This window comes from Brachypodium distachyon, chromosome 1 (assembly GCF_000005505.3).
Source record: "Brachypodium distachyon strain Bd21 chromosome 1, Brachypodium_distachyon_v3.0, whole genome shotgun sequence".
NCBI lineage: Eukaryota > Viridiplantae > Streptophyta > Magnoliopsida > Poales > Poaceae > Brachypodium > Brachypodium distachyon.
Genome location: NC_016131.3, coordinates 45825971 through 45842241, shown reverse-complemented (window position 1 = coordinate 45842241; position 16271 = coordinate 45825971). Strand labels below are relative to the sequence as shown.

General features: G+C 47.4%; 3 protein-coding genes across 3 annotated transcripts; 2 read left to right on the top strand and 1 right to left on the bottom strand.

Annotated features, from left to right (window-relative positions):
* The first annotated feature begins 855 nt into the window (after positions 1-855).
* Positions 856-5258, top strand: LOC100823240 (phospholipid hydroperoxide glutathione peroxidase 1, chloroplastic). Its single transcript, XM_003564137.4, has 6 exons — positions 856-1262; positions 2754-2830; positions 2925-2986; positions 3600-3718; positions 3810-3977; positions 5008-5258. Exons 1-6 carry the CDS (start codon positions 1038-1040, stop codon positions 5035-5037), a joined length of 681 nt encoding a protein of 226 aa, XP_003564185.1. The 5' UTR covers positions 856-1037; the 3' UTR covers positions 5038-5258.
* A 111-nt stretch (positions 5259-5369) lies between these two features.
* Positions 5370-9730, top strand: LOC100846261 (putative leucine-rich repeat receptor-like serine/threonine-protein kinase At2g24130). The gene is made up of 2 exons (XM_003560933.2): positions 5370-9058; positions 9151-9730. The coding sequence occupies exons 1-2, from the start codon at positions 6436-6438 to the stop codon at positions 9546-9548; spliced, it is 3021 nt and encodes a 1006-aa protein (XP_003560981.2). The 5' UTR covers positions 5370-6435; the 3' UTR covers positions 9549-9730.
* Positions 9731-10364: 634 nt separating this feature from the next.
* Positions 10365-14295, bottom strand: LOC100845957 (ribonuclease 3-like protein 2). The gene is made up of 4 exons (XM_003560932.4): positions 13631-14295; positions 12052-12219; positions 11267-11640; positions 10365-10725 (listed from the first exon to the last, which is right to left on the bottom strand). The coding sequence occupies exons 1-4, from the start codon at positions 13997-13999 to the stop codon at positions 10554-10556; spliced, it is 1083 nt and encodes a 360-aa protein (XP_003560980.1). The 5' UTR covers positions 14000-14295; the 3' UTR covers positions 10365-10553.
* Positions 14296-16271: the final 1976 nt, after the last annotated feature.

Genomic DNA, 16271 nt, shown 5'->3' with positions numbered 1-16271 from the left:
AGGGAAAGGAAAAGTGGAAAAGAAAAAATACTAAACGCATCATTGCTAAATTTATTGTTCTGGAGTCATGAAGATTGTAAACATATTTGAGAGCAGTATTTGATATTTCGATTATATGTTCTTTTTACGTTTTCTGATTCCTGTTGTATAGAGAGGCGGTAGTGAAGACCATATAAAGAAAAAGAGAGACTAGTGAAAAATCACAGCCAGAAAACAACTGGAAACTAACAGATAACGAAGTCACACCCCCATGCGAATGACGAGATAAGCTGATAACGACTGGGAGTCTGAGAGAGATGATGTTTGGAAACGAAGAATAAGGAAATGTACGGAACGGGTGTCCCTCCTCCATCGGCCGACGATGGGCATCATCCACCTCCTCGATAAATGCAGGCCGGAATCCAGGCGTTGCAAGTTTATATCGAAGTGGATAAAGATTATGACAATTTGGCCGGTCCAGCTTCTGCCGTGTGCGCGCTGAAAAGGACCAACACGCAGGCACAGCCCGCTCGGCGCTTCTTCACGTGTCCGCTGCCCCACCAGTACCAGTGTACCACCAGCCAAAACTATGTTATTTGTACAGACCCCCTCGCGGTGTCGTGGAATATTTGTCATCTCGGATATGCAACAGAAATAACATTATATGGTCACCCATGGCCATAAGTGATACTCCGTATGACCGTATTTAGTGTAGATGTTAATGTTTGTTTTCTGGAAAGTAGATTGCTTATAAATTGAAATTTGGATTTTGAGATGTGCCTGGAAATGAGAAGTGCCTATTTGTAAAACTAGAACGGTTCAGGGGTATATCCGAAAAGCAATCTTCAGTGCTTAACCAGAATCGCCGCTAGCCAATCCGGCGCCGCTACCGCGCTAACCCCACCACGCGCGCGCACAGGCTTTCGGCTTTCCTCGCCACCACCGCCCCTCTCCCTACTCCTAGTTCGCCATCTCCTCCCCACGGGACGTGGCGCCAACACGCCACACACACCCACACGGCTGACGCGAGCCAGCCAGCCAGCCAGCCGCCCGCAGGGATGGCTTCGTCCACCGCCACGGCCGCCGCGTTCGCGTACCTCCTCCCGGCCGCGCAGGGCTCCTCCTCCCGGCTCCCCAAGGCCGCCGCGGCGTCCTTCGCGCGCCTCCCGGCTCACTCGGCGGCAGCGGTGTCCGTCGGGGCGCCGCGGCGGCGCAGGTGGGCTCCCGGAGTGGCCTACGCCACCGCCGCCACGGAGAAGAGCATCTACGACTTCACCGTCAAGGTGACCTGTTCTGGCTCGCCTCGTGATTTTCGCGATAACTGTGAATGGGCGCTGTTTTTTCGGTGGTTGGTGTCGCTCGTGCTAGATGCTGGGTGAAATTGTACGCGCGGGTTTGGTGGAAGGGACGGTTGAGAGTTGTGTAAATATGGATGATGTACTGTTTTGTTGCTTGTTTGGGTATTAGGTGTTTGATGTGGTGGGTGTCGTTGAGGACTTGAGGTAGGTGGGAGTTGCTGTGAACATCTCCTATGCTAATGCAGAGTATTCGATATGCTTTGCGCTATTGTTGGGTGTGCTTGAAATTCGCTGAATCAGCTGAATGCATTTTGGAGCTTTCTAGTATTTAAAACCAGAGTGTTCCAGCATACCGAGGGGGCTAATGTGTTCGAATTGTCGGTATGATGACATGTTAAATGTTCATGGAATTTGATTGTTGATGTTATGTTGTTTAAATGTTGTGGTAGCCTGGGAGGTGCAGAGGTAATAGACATAGAGCTGTTGAAAATGTCTTGACATTAGCCAATTAAGGTTAATGTAGTAGAAGCCTTTTATTTGCCAATCCAAGTGTTCATCGTTGGCTATCAGAGCTGCAATGTGATGGAACTCTAGGTTCACTAACATGCCGAATTTTCTGAATTTAGAAGATAAAAAGTATGTTTCTCTTGTGGTAGCACAGTCAAGTATCATTCCATGTGAAACACGTACGTGGGAGATCTGTTTTACTCATATAGTCTCTTGTTGGGATGTACTAATAATAAACATGTCATACGTCTGCAGAATTTGTATAGAAACAACTTTTCTTATCAGCTAGTTTATGCTTATTATAGGAATCAAATGATTTCAGCATCTGAGTTAAACTTTAAGAGCACAATGCTGAAATGACCAAAAAGGTTGGATTTCCAGTTGTTTACTGATGTTCTAGTTTTCAACAAAGCGAGCTAGCAACATACTTCAGTTTCTTCTCTAATCTTAAGTAAATGTTTGAAAGGCTTGTGTGGGTTTAGGGAATATATGGAGTCCCACACTTTTTAGATTTATCTACTATTTATGTGCTAGTACATTGGATTAACATATTAGTGTGGTTGGTTTGCGGACTTAAATTGCATATGCAGGACACATCAGTGAGAGCCACAGAAGTAAGATGAAAAGAGAGAATATGGGAAATTCCAAGGGATACAATTGTTTTAGCATTTAACTTTCATGAAATTGGATGTGGGCCATGTGGCTCATTTTGACTTCTACTGTACTGTGTTCATCTTTGTTCCTAAGCAACATCTGGTTTGGGTATTTTGGCTGTTTTTAGTATGAGACATATTTTTCCAGTGCTTTTCCATGTTTTTAATTTAGAATCATTTATATGTTGAGTTATTAATACATGATTCATAAAGGGGTCAACAAAGAGTGTGATGGGGTTAAATATTTTCATTTTTAACTTTCAACAACAACAACCTTTTAACTTTCGTGCCTGAAGAATTTTTCTCTGTTGTTCAGGATATTGATGGAAAAGGTATTTCACTTAGCAAGTTCAAGGGAAAGCCACTGTTGATTGTTAATGTTGCTTCTCAATGGTAACTTTCTTGATGTACTTTTATTGTGTAATACCCAGTGTAGTAAGTTATTCAGTGTAGTCCATGGAACCTCACATTCTTCTGTGAAACCCAGTGGGCTTACAACAGCGAATTACACTGAACTATCTCATCTCTACGAGAAGTACAAGACTCAAGGTAATATGCATCTGTGGTTTAGGCATTGTTTTCACAGGACTAGACATTGCTGATTTATCAGTTTTGTAAAACAAGAACTGTGAATTATGTTGAGTTGCTTGCCTTTACCCTTACATTAAAATATGTCTGGTCGTAATTACATTACAAAAGCTTAGATCAGAGGAAACATGGTTTAGTCCTACTCTATATGGGTATTTCTTTATACATATTTATTCATGGAATCACTCAATCATTTATGACCTTTCTTGATATAATTTCCTTGGATGCATGGCATTCAAAAGCCTTCCTATTTAGCAGGACAGATAATTGTTGTGATTAGGACTAGATGATGTTTTCTCCTATTTCCTTGAGAACACATCCTCCATTTGTTACTGGTGACATATATATTGGATTATACACCTGAATAACCCCTACGATTTTAAGTAAAAACCACAAACTGGTAGCTTCTTATTGTATCAATAAACCATCCAAAGTGCATAAGAAACTGACCAGTAACTAAGAAACACTTAACATTATCTTTTCTACAGTTTCTTGTTGGCATGGTTGAACATGGATTTTACGATCTTAGTAGGCTTGATACCATCGTACATTTTTTTATACTTTTTAATTGCAGGATTTGAGATTCTGGCATTTCCATGTAATCAATTTGGTTTTCAAGAACCTGGATCAAATTCACAGATAAAGCAGTTTGCCTGTACAAGATTTAAGGCTGAATTTCCTATTTTTGATAAGGTATATAGTAATTCCAATTTAAGAAGCCATGTTTTGTATCCAGTGTTTCCTTCGATTTGCCTCAAGTAATGGGATATGCATGCAATGGCAGGTTGATGTGAACGGACCCAACACAGCCCCTATTTATAAGTTTCTTAAGTCGAGTGCTGGAGGGTTTTTGGGTGATCTAGTGAAGTGGAACTTTGAGAAGTTCTTAGTGGACAAAAATGGCAAAGTTGTGGAGAGGTACCCACCAACAACTTCACCATTCCAGATTGAGGTGCGTGAAGTTTGTCTGTGATTTTATACCATTCTTGCTACCATTCTCTTCATTTGGAAAATTAACTTCCCAAAATGAACTCCCTCTCCCACACACATTTTTGTCCTTTCATATTGTGACTGTAAAGATCAAACACTAGTATCATCTAGTGTGATCTTTCAAATTTTGTCTAGTTTTTACTGAATCCTGGTCTCTGTTTGTAAGATTCCCAACATATGTTGGCATGTGTTTCTAAAAGGATACTGAACATATATGCTTATTTCTTTGTATATAACATATAACAACACAGTCCCTTATGGGCTTCAATCTTTGGGGTGTGCTCATCCACCTGAAACTAACCTTGACACCAACTTCATGGTCCTAGCATGGTGTGGGGGTCCTGGTGAGCCTTAAATCTACCTGCGTGCTCCAGAGGGCACATGCTCCAAGTTATTTTAACAGGTCAATGTATACACTTCGGCAGTGCTGAGGATTTGCGTAAGCTTAACTGCTGTAATTATGTTAAGTCCTATGGGGCACCCACACCACAAGCAAGCAGTCTGGGCTGGGCAAGTGTTTCAATTTTCTGCATATTGTAGGATTGTGTGATTCGGAACTTTAGGTGAAACTGACAAGAACTTGCCCAGTTAGTCAAAAGTAGACCTATGGTGCTCACTTTTGTATTAAAAAGTACCAAATTGCAGTAGTGGATGGTGGTCATATAACCTGTAATTGTATTTCCTGGTATCAGTATCAGTATGGACCGGAAAGCATAGTCCATCAGTCAAAAGTCCATTTATCTTAATATCGAATTAATCCATTAGTTTACTTTCGGCCCATTTTGCTACTATATTTCAGTCAAAAAAAGATGGCTTTGGTAAATACACACATTACCTTTGAAATCTCTCAACTCTTAAGAACGACAAACTTCTGTATTTCTTCATTATATATTACACCACATCTGGCAAGATTTCCTGCATATTATTCTATTCTTTTTACGACCTTTTGATATCTCTTGTGCTCAGTCTTCTTGCCATGAATTTTCTTGCAGAAGGACATCCAGAAACTCCTTGCGGCATAAGTTCTACGAGTCCAAATTCAGTTAAGCACTCCTGTATATATTGCCTTTTCTGAAACTAGAGTTTACTTGCGATTATAACTCTTCCGCAATATAATATTCCATTTCTGTAAAACAATTAGCTGATATGTACACATACATTATACATACTAGTAACTCCTTAGCGATTGACATTTCTGGACGGCTGGACCCTGGTAGTGATTGCACGTTAGTTTGGAGTTGTATGCACGAGGACGCCTCTGCTAAATCCTTGCTGGTGACTTGGCTATGTTAATTTGTAAGCTGCGGAAGATAGCAATTTCAAATGGGCTTGGTGGGATTGGTGCGAATTTGTAACCCGTCGAACATGCGGCACATGCCAAAGCAGACAAAGGTCCTCCAAAGTTGTTTTTAATCTCATTCGCAGTCCTCCCCTTGACCCCTTTGCCTGATATTTGGCCCTGTTCGAATCGCTCTAGTGAGCTTGCCCTCCAAGCGCCGCTGGCCGAGCTGCGCCTACGGGTACTCGGCTTTCAGTTTTGGGTCCAACACTCTCACAAGCTGCCCTACCTCTCCGAGAACTGCCTGCAGGGTGCTCTACCTCTACGAGAATCGCCTCCAGGAGTGCAGGGCCAGGTCCTGACGTGCAGTGTGGTTGCTATCGTCCTCTCACAACCACCTCGGTCCTCACCGACGAGATCACCTGCCCGTTTATTGACGGAAGAGGAGATTGTCACTGACAAGGAAGGCAGAGGCATTAGCCACACCCGGAAGTAGCTAGTACGTAGTGCATAGCATAGCATGCAAAACGTTGCCACACCCCCATAAACGCAGGTCAGCCGAAAGCCAGCAAACCAGGTTGACCTCACGACATCAACATGGCCACACACGGCTAATTAATTACCTAGTTTGGATCAAACCATCCAATTAGCATACGTAGATCGATCTGTTACACCGTGGACAGTGGACTCGTACGCGTGCAAATCTCTCTCGGGTCCCCCACGCATCTCGAAACCCTACCTTTTCTTGCACGCACAGAATGTGACGCACACGTACACGATTACGTCCACTTGTTACTTTGTTAGTCATGAAACAATGCTAAAGAAATCACAGTCCACTGTCACTTAAAAATCAAAATTACCTTAATTTTCCAAAGGCTGATTAATTAGTTGGCATCCAATTAGACTTCCCTCGAGATCTTACCCACATCACCAGGCCGGCCCCACGTTTTCAGCCACTCGCGCTGTGCCACGTGTCACACACACGCCGGCCGCCGGTCCGAGTCCAAACATTGGTTAGCGGCAGCCAGACGGCAATTAGGCAGGGCGCGGGCGCTTTCCGGTCCTTTAAAACCGCATGCTGTGCAACAAATGTTGCCGTCAGCAAGCCCCTTCGATTTGACCTCGAGCTCCAGCTATCCCCATGCACATGCAGCACCACGCTCTCATGGCGGCCATGCCAACCTCGGCTCTTGCGTCCGCATTTCTCCTCTTCCTCTTCCATGGTGCAAGCAGGACTCTTCTTGCGGGCGCGTCGTCATCGGAGGCCGACCGCTCCGCGCTTTTAGCCTTCAAGTCCGGCGTGTCCGGCGACCCCAAGGGAGCGCTCGCCAGCTGGGGCGCCTCGCCTGACATGTGCAGCTGGGCCGGGGTCACTTGCTCCGGCACCGTGGCGGCGGCGGCGCCGCGTGTCGTGAAATTAGTACTAACAGACCTGGAGCTCTCCGGCGAGATCTCCCCCGCTCTTGGCAACCTCTCCCACCTCAGGACACTCGACCTCTCCAGCAACCTCTTCGCCGGGAGAATCCCGCCGGAGCTCGGGAGCCTCTCTCGGCTCAAGCGGCTGAGCCTCAGCTTCAACCAGTTTCAGGGTTCGATCCCAGTGGAGCTCGCGTGGGTTCCAAACTTGGAGTACCTCAACCTCGGCGGGAACAACCTCTCCGGCCACATCCCGGCGTCCGTCTTCTGCAATGGCTCCGCCTTGCGGTACATTGGCCTCTACTCCAACTCCCTCGGTGGCGAGATCCCGTCCTGCCCGCTCCCCAACTTAACGTACCTCGTCTTGTGGTCCAACAACCTCGTTGGCGGGATCCCCCGCTCGCTGTCCAACTCGACGAAGCTCCGGTGGCTGCTGCTGCATTCCAACATCCTCACCGGTGAGCTGCCGTCGTCCCACATGTTCCGCGGCATGGGGAGCCTCAAGTACCTCCACCTGTCGTTCAACTACCTCAAGAGCTCAAACAATAATTCGGACCTCGAGCCTTTCTTCTCGTCGCTGACCAACTGCACCGGCCTTGAGGAGCTCGGCATCGCCGGGAACGACCTCGCTGGCACGATTCCGCCGGTCGTCGGCCGCCTCTCCCCGGGACTCACGCAGTTGTACCTCGAGTTCAACAACATCTCTGGATCCATTCCAACGGGCCTCCTCGGTCTCGCCAACCTCAGCATACTAAATATCTCCCACAACCACCTCAGCGGCCCCATCCCGCCGGGCATCGGTGGGATGCAGCGGCTCGAGCAATTGCATCTCTCGGACAACCTGCTCTCTGGCAACATCCCGCCGTCGATCGGCACGATCCCAAGTCTCGGGCTCGTCGACTTGTCGCAGAACCAGCTCATCGGCGCGATCCCAGGCACGTTCGGCGGCCTCAAGCAGCTGCTTGTGCTCGCACTGCATAACAACCAGCTCGCCGGCGCCATTCCTGCGAGCCTTGTTCAATGCGTGAACCTGCAAAAGCTCGACCTCTCCCACAACATGTTGCGAGGCAAGATTCCGAGCGGATTGTTGTCCGGAGGGTTAAGAGGCTTGGTGTATGTGAACCTCTCATGCAACCTCCTGGAAGGCCCGATCCCGGCAACCATCGGCGAGATGGCGGCGCTGCAAGCACTCAACCTTTCATCCAACCGGCTCTTCGGCTCGATCCCCCCGGAGCTCGGTGGCTGCATCGCGCTCGAATACCTCGACCTGTCAGGCAACACGCTGGAAGGTGTCTTGCCGGAGACTGTTGGGAGGTTGTCGGCTTTGCAAGTCCTTGACGTGTCCCGTAATTTCCTCACCGGCTCGTTGCCTCTGTCCTTGGTGCACCTGCCAAAGCTGCGGCGTGTCAACTTCTCCTACAACGGCTTCTCTGGCGAGGTCCCAAGCGGTGGCGCCTACGCTTGGTCCCCGGCGGATGCATTCCTCGGCAACACCGGGCTGTGCTTCACGGGGATGATGACGATGCCCGGCTTGCCTCATTGCGGCGGGCGTAACCGGCGGGCGGTGTTGCCCGTGGTCGTCACGGTGTTGTGCTTCACGTTGGCTATCCTCGGGATCACCGCATGCAGTGCCATGGCAGCCGGGACAACGATTCTGAGAGGAGGGGACGGGCGGCGGTCGACGACGACCCTGCTCTCTTACAGCGGCTACAGTGAAGAGCCGAGAGATCACCCGAGGATCTCGCACCGGGAGCTCTCGGAGGCGACGGGGGGATTCGAGCAGTCGAGCCTGATCGGGGCGGGGCGGTTCGGGCGGGTGTACGAGGGCACACTCCGTGACGGCACACGGGTCGCCGTCAAGGTGTTGCTGGACCCAAAGAACGGAGGTAGCGGTGACGTGTCCCGAAGCTTCAAGCGGGAGTGCCAGGTGCTGCGCCGGACGCGGCACCGGAACCTGGTGCGCGTGATCACCACATGCAGCGCGCCGCCGGACTTCCACGCACTCGTACTCCCGCTCATGCGCAACGGCAGCCTCGAGAGCCGCCTCTACCCGCACGACGGGCGCCTGGTCCGTGGCCTGAGCCTAGCCCGGCTCATGAGCGTTGCGAGCGACGTCGCCGAGGGGATGGCATACCTGCATCACTACGCGCCCATCCGCGTCGTGCATTGCGACCTCAAGCCCAGCAACGTGCTCCTCGACGACGAAATGACAGCCGTCGTGGCCGACTTCGGCATCGCCAAGTTGCTCAAGGAAGACAACGACAACGACGAGTTCACTGGCTCTGATGCTGATCCGTGCAACTCCATTACCGGACTGTTACAAGGCTCTGTCGGCTACATGGCACCAGGTAAGTAAATAAATAAACTGCTGGTTTTTATTTGCATGTCACGTTCTTGGTCTCTTAACACTTTTAGCTTGTGGTTTCTTGCCCTGTTTTAGAGTACGGATTGGGAGGCCGCCCTTCGACACAAGGCGACGTCTACAGCTTTGGCGTGATGCTGCTGGAGTTGATCACGGGGAAGCGCCCGACGGATGTGATCTTCCACGAGGGGCTCACGCTGCACGATTGGGTCAGCCGGCACCACCCACACGAGGACGCCGCCGTCGTCGCGCGGTCGACGTCGCTGACGGAGTCGCCTTCGGCGTTGCCGGCGGACGCCATGGCCCAGCTGATCGACCTCGGGCTCGCGTGCACACAACACTCGCCGCCGGTGCGGCCGACCATGGTGGAAGTGTGCCGCGAGATCACGCTCCTCACGGAAGACCTCGCCAAGCACCCGATGGCGTCGGTAACGGCCAGCGAGGGGTCGTGCACCACCATGTATTCGTCTTTCTGACATGAAGTTTCGAATTCAAAGTGTAACATTTGGTTTTGTAGCCTTTAGACGTACATACATGGTGTACGATACACGATGCTAGCAATCATGCAGTGAGCTACTCCTTCTGATTCATAATAAATGTTTAAGATTTTGTATTAACTTGGTATAAAGTTGTACTAAATGTAAAACACTTATATGGATCGGAGGGAGTATATATTGTTGCAATAGAACAACACTGAGGGGTTCATTGCAGGTGGTGGACTTCGACGACCCTCGTCAACGTCCATTCACTCCTTCCATTGTATTGTAGATGGGATCCCCCTTTGCCTCCTCACGTTGCTCCAGTGGGAACCGCTCCCCCATGTGTGACTTCTATTTCAACTATGGCTACCGATTAGACGTACTATGTTGAGGCAATCTCGTGGCAATGGTTGATAGCATGCAAGTGAGTTTCGTGTCCTTGGTGAAGTCTCAACTGACCGTTGTCCTTAGCCGTCACAAGAAGCACACTTTGCTTCGCCGAGTGCCAGGCGTTGTGTGATGATACCCAAGGTCGCAGTGCCCTTTGATAGCGTTAGTGGAGCAGCTCGCAGTGATGACAACTCTTCATTCCAGCCAGTGGCGGTGATGCCCTTCAACAGGATGCCAACACTCGTTGACTTGCTAGTTTTCAAATCACCTCAACTGCCGAGGAAGCAAGTGGAGTTGGTGCAATTTGTCTTTACTCCGCGTGGGATGTCTTTCGACGACTCTGAACACTCCCTCTCGTGCATGCAAAAGATTGTTTATACGTTGTTAGTCCTCTAGACTTCTATGCCTGACTAGGTAGTTTCGTTGAGTTCACTAGTTATTGTTTTCCCTTATCATTTGGATATTCTGATTTTAGCAATCAGAGATCTATTGGTACACATCAGTCTGTGATGTGACTACATAGCCTTAGTTTCATAAACTCTCCGATTTTGAGTTGATATATGCAGCTGGAGAGCCTTTCCCCGTGGTTACTCAAAAAAAGTTCAAAAGAACTCACAATTTTAATTTTAATAGAAGTTCCAACATCTTCTGCCCACCGGAGTTCTCTGCATACTTTACCCTTGACATCGGATCACCTCTAGCGAAATATGTACCATTTTGGGTTTCTACCTCAACAGAGTACATGAACTTCCTATCATGTGCAGGACCATCTTCCTTCTCTAACCTGAAAAATAAATGCAATGAAGTAATCATGTAATGGTGAACACGCAAAATGTAGTTATATAATGCACCAAATGGTAATCAGTCAAATCCCCACTATGCCACTTAATCTTTTCTGATTATTTCAATATAAAACTAACTCAGAATGTTTGGCAACTAATGGGAAGGGGAATGAGAGTTTGGAGGGAGGTAGTAAACAAGGCCGGTCCAGACATATCAGAGGTGTGGCTATGGAGGGTGGTAGTAAACACTAAACACAGCTGATAAATACGAAAATTCTTTTCAGGTCCTGATAAATAGTACTATGCTAAGATGAATCATAAATGATACTAAGAGAAGCGAACTTAGAATTATTTTTAAAAAATTATAAGGTGCGGCAATGATCAGTCACGCTTAAGAGATCAGAACAAATAAACCAGATGATTAACAAACATTGCTAGTGTATGTGTGAGAAAGATATGCCTATTTTGAGGAGTGTTGCAGGAAAGGTTAAACTAGCAAACATGATAAATAAGCTAAAAATTAATAGAGTAGTAGAATCTTACTTAAAGATGGGTTTTGGCCAATGTTTCTTGCTGCACTGCTCGTTAAGCTTCTGCTTGCATTCCCTCAGATCTTCAACCTCAACCACCAATCCAGGGCCAACCCCAGTTGTCAACACTTGCTGCTTGGGATCACCAAGAAGCTTGCTTACTGCATCCCGTGAAGCATTGAGCTTAGCAATTGCTCTCTGCTCTGAGGAGCCCATCCCAACAAGTGCCCCACCAACAAATATTTTTATCACCGTCATTTCACCTTTCTTCGATTCCTTGAATTGTGGAACCATCCCATGTTTCTGGCATAGTTCATTCAACATTGACATAGGTTGCTCATGCATTGTTTCTACCGTGATAAGGGGCTCGAAGAGCCGCCTTGTTACCTAAATAATAAACACGAATATCATTACCAGCTTATTTGCAATTATTGCAATTAAACTACTCTCTCCATATATTAATATGTTGCTTAATTTACAGAGCAGGAAGTCAAAATTTTCTAACATTGACAAGTACTCCCTCTGATCCATAAAAAGTGTCGCCCATTTTGTACCAAGTTAGTACAAATTTTGTACTAAGTGGGCGACACTTTTTATGGATCGGAGGGAGTACCATCAGTAAAAGTTCTTAGATTGGTCATACAAAGTTACTATCATCAGAATATTCATAAAAGATACATTAAAAATCATATAGATTTTTTGCTACCATATGATGATCGAGTTAATAATTAAGTTATTTTTTGGGGACATAAATCAACATATAAATGAACGGAAACAACATGAGAAATGGCTCAAAACCTTCCAGAACTTTTCAATGTCAGATTTGCAGTCCATATAGACAGCAGCGGCAATGGCCTCAACTATATCAGCAAGCACCTTGGGAGCCTTCACAACACAACCACCATAAGGTGCAGTGGAAAAGTCATCCTCTAGCTCTTGTTTTACCAACTCAATAAACTGGCCTACCTGCATAATTAGAGGCCTACCTGGTAAGAGAATAATTATCACCAAAACAGTTGGTCTAGTATTGACATCTCAATCAGACATGTCTGTAAGGATACTATGCTTTGCTGGAAATCGATGGGGGGTGCCCATTATTTCAAAAAAAAAATTGACATCTCAATGAGATAAAATATGCAATTATTTACTCGCACTGGAATAGATAAAGAAACCAACAAGAATCTACTCTGAACTAAAGTCAGAACTAATGGATGCTTAAAGCTATTAGATAGGTAATGGAAAAATGTTTGATAAAAAAACGTGTGTTTCATTATAGACATGAAAATCGTCAACTGCATTCCAGTTATGTTTAAGAGGTGCAAACCAACATGGATGGACCACAAGTATTGTGATGAACAAGCCGGTTATTGTTAGAAACAAGATTGCAGAGTAAGGATGGTGAGACATAAAAATTGACCAGATGTATGTAAGTGCAGTAGAGTTCAAAAATTGAAATTGAAATGAACTATAAACAATTTTGTTTGTGTATGTCAAAAAAATTAAGTTGCTTGTTTGGCTACTGGAGTCCAGCAGGGTGCATGAGTGACACTTCAGAGCAGGCTCAAACAAGACAACACAGCTAGGTCAAAATCAACTGCAACAAAGATGCAATGCAAAGTACCTATGGTTAAGGATGACATTGTTTAAACCAGGTGTTCGCCAAACAAATCACAACCTTTTGCAATTTCCATACAGTGTTACCTTTTTATGTTTATTCTAGACCTGGGTATGGATGTATTAGGGTCTACCATTGAAGTACTAAATGTAACTACGTCCGGAAGGTACATTAGAAGTAAACACAAAAATTGGTCTGCCAGGTTTAAAATGAATTTACAGTGTTTTGTGACTCGGAGAAATATAATTTACCATCAGGAATTCAGGATAATGTGAACCGCAGTTCATCCTCTGAATGCCATCGAAACCAGTGTTAAATTGCATGGGCCTGAACTCGGAAACAGGCATAATTCCACCATTTGGACCGATGGGAGTGCTTACTCCTAGACTATGGGATGAAGCAATATTTTACCACTATGTATGACTGAGAGTTTAGAGCATTGCTAAGAGTACATAACACTTTCTATCAGTTACCATTTTTCTGGAAGAAAGAAGCCAGGAGATCTGCCTTTTTACACTTATAAATAAAGAGTAAGCATGAGACTGATGAGAGGCCGAAACCAAAGGGCAAAGAATAAAAGGCCCTCGATATAGAACATCTAATATGCAATGATTGTTAAGTGTTTAGCTGCTAATGCCTGGTCCTCAAGTCAAGGCCGATGGATCGCTCGAGTGGTAAGTGGACAGTCAAAGTGAACACATCATTACTACTTCAATAGTGATTTGCCAACATAAGAAAATTTCAGGAGAAGAGGATGCTTACCAGCAGGTCGAGGGGAGGACAGGCACGTCGGAGCAGCGGGTAGAGGTCGTGGCGCACGGCGACGCGCGCAAGCTTCTCGGTCGAGATGTTGGCAGCCCGGAGCGTGGTGAGCTCGCCAGGGCCGAGGGTGGGGTTGGCCCGGTACAGGAAGTCGGAGAAGGCGAGGTCGAGCGCCGCGTCGCCGAGGAACTCGAGCCGCTGGTACGAGGCGGCGCCGCCGGAGAAGGACTGATGGGTGAGCGCCAGCTCAAGCAGGGCGCGGTCGTGGAACCGGTACTGGAGAAGCCGCTCGACTCGGGCCGCCGCCTCCGATCGGTCCTCCACGAAGCCCGGCGGCGGCGGGCCGCGCTTGCGGGAGCCGGGCTTCATCGTTGTGGTGGCTTGATCGGTGTAATCGCTAGGACTTTTGGGGCTGTGTCGGGTGAAATCGGGAAGTTCAGAAGTTTTTGGGGAGGAATCGCGCAGGCTTTTTGGGGAGGGTTCGCAGAAGTTTTTCTTCCTTTTTCTTTGAGGATGTCGATCGAAGAAAAAGGAATCTGCGAAGAAGACGGGCGCGGCTGTTTGGTCAGATTTGCTTCGTCTTCCGGTCGTGGTGTAAAAGCAGGAATGAGATACAGATACGTTCTGATTCCTTTCGTTTTACTCGGCAGCTCGGCTGCCCGTGTGCTGTACTCGGAAGTCTCAGAAGATATACTACCTTTACTTCGGCTTCCATCATCACGAGGGCACGAGGCAAGTTCACCTGAGTACGTTTTGACCAAAAGATTACTTCACTAATGTTACAGTTTACACATAATATTGATGTTATGGTATTCGCACTTAAAAGTTCTTCTTTCTTATGTTTATGATTTGTATCACATTACGTTGCCGTGCATTACTGGTCAGCCTTTTTCTAAAACTGGTTAGCCTATTTGGGAAAGGTTGGGAAATACACTGTTCAAATACAACCTGGGCAAAAGATGAACTAACATGGGCCAAAAGTAATGAAAAATCGCTACATGCGTTGGTTATCAACGAAATGGGCTGCTGGAAATACTACACGTGGTAGGCCCACGGCCCACCTGGAGGTCAGGCCCTACCGAAGAAGTTGTTACTTAGGGCATCTTTAACAAGTGGGTATTATAGCCATTACTAAGAGAAGGAAGAATATTTAACTCATGACTAGTAAAAACTTTTGCAATAGATCGTTACTAAGAGTTGGTACTAACATTACAAAACTAGAGATTCATGTAAGATGATGGAGCCCACCAAGCAACTGTTTTGGTAACAAGTGGTCTCTCCAACAAGTATTTGGTTGTTACTAGTGTCTTGTGGTACAAGAGTCCAAGCAGTTTCTTATACAAGTAACAGGTACTTCATTTTTTCACTTTCTCTCCCATCCACATCATCAAAAAAATTATGTGGCATGCTTTAGTAACAGCTTAAGTGTACTATTGGAGTTGCTCTTAGGACATCTCCAACTAAGGCACTATAACTTCTCTCTCTTACTTTAAACTGATTTGGAAGAGAGAGGTTGAGAGAAAAGTAAGAGATGATTTCTTCTGCAAGATACCGCCACTACACGGATATCAAGACTAGAAAAAGAGGATGACAGTGAGCCTGCTAGGAAAGAAAAAAAAATATCTTTATTATTCCTTAATTTCCAGTTACGTACGTCTGTCTGTGTGTCCGTCGTACGTCCGTCCAACCCTTCGACAGGCAGGCAAGCGCGATTCCCTTTCCGTTCATGCGCTTACTCAACGGAAATGCCTTGCATACGATGATATGTACAATGTGTGTACAATCAGACTCAGGCAAATTTCCCAATGATGTGAGTCCATGGCCCCACCTACTGACTGAGTGCTAATATGGGTCTTGTCATACAAAACCGTCGTATGAATTTTATCATACGTGTACATCATGTAAAATAATTAGGTGAACCCCGGGCTCACCCAAGCCGCCCTGCGCCCCTTCGTGGATGGCTACCACGTACACCTCTTCCTCCCCTTGTGATTGCCGATGGGAGCCACGTGCCCCTCCTCCTCTCCCGCAAATTACTCCAGCAAGCGCGACCTACCATCATGCCCGCAGCCAACTCTCCTCCACTATCGCGTTGGCCCCGCTCTCCTCCACCGCCTCCGCCGCCCTCACCACCCCGGCAACGGTTCCCCCTGCCATCACCATCCCTCTTCCTCGTTTCCTCTCTGGCCTCCTCTCGCTGAATCGAGATCCTGTTGGCCGCCATTCCCGACTCGCGTCGGCCACACCGAAACCTAGGCCTCCGCTGGTGTTGCCGTCAATTCAGGCCGTTGCTGCCCTGTATACCACCGCGCACGTACGCAGAACCGGCAACGACCCTGTTCCTCTCTCCTCCCCGAACGCACGCCCCCAATCTCTAAACCCTACCGTCGAGAGGGCCGGATCAAGAGGACCGTATCCGGCGATCCGCTGCGTCTCCTTAGATCGGTCTCTGGGATGCCGCGTGTGGTGGTGGGATATGGCCGGCTGCAGGCGGGCGGAGACGTTGCGAAGGACGATGAGATCTGGGCGGTGCCGGCGGAATAAGGAGATGGCGGCGGCATCGGGATCCAAGTGGTCGGCAGCACCACTATCTCCGCGGCGTTTCCATGGCGCAGCTGCTCACCGTGACGGTGCTGCTGCG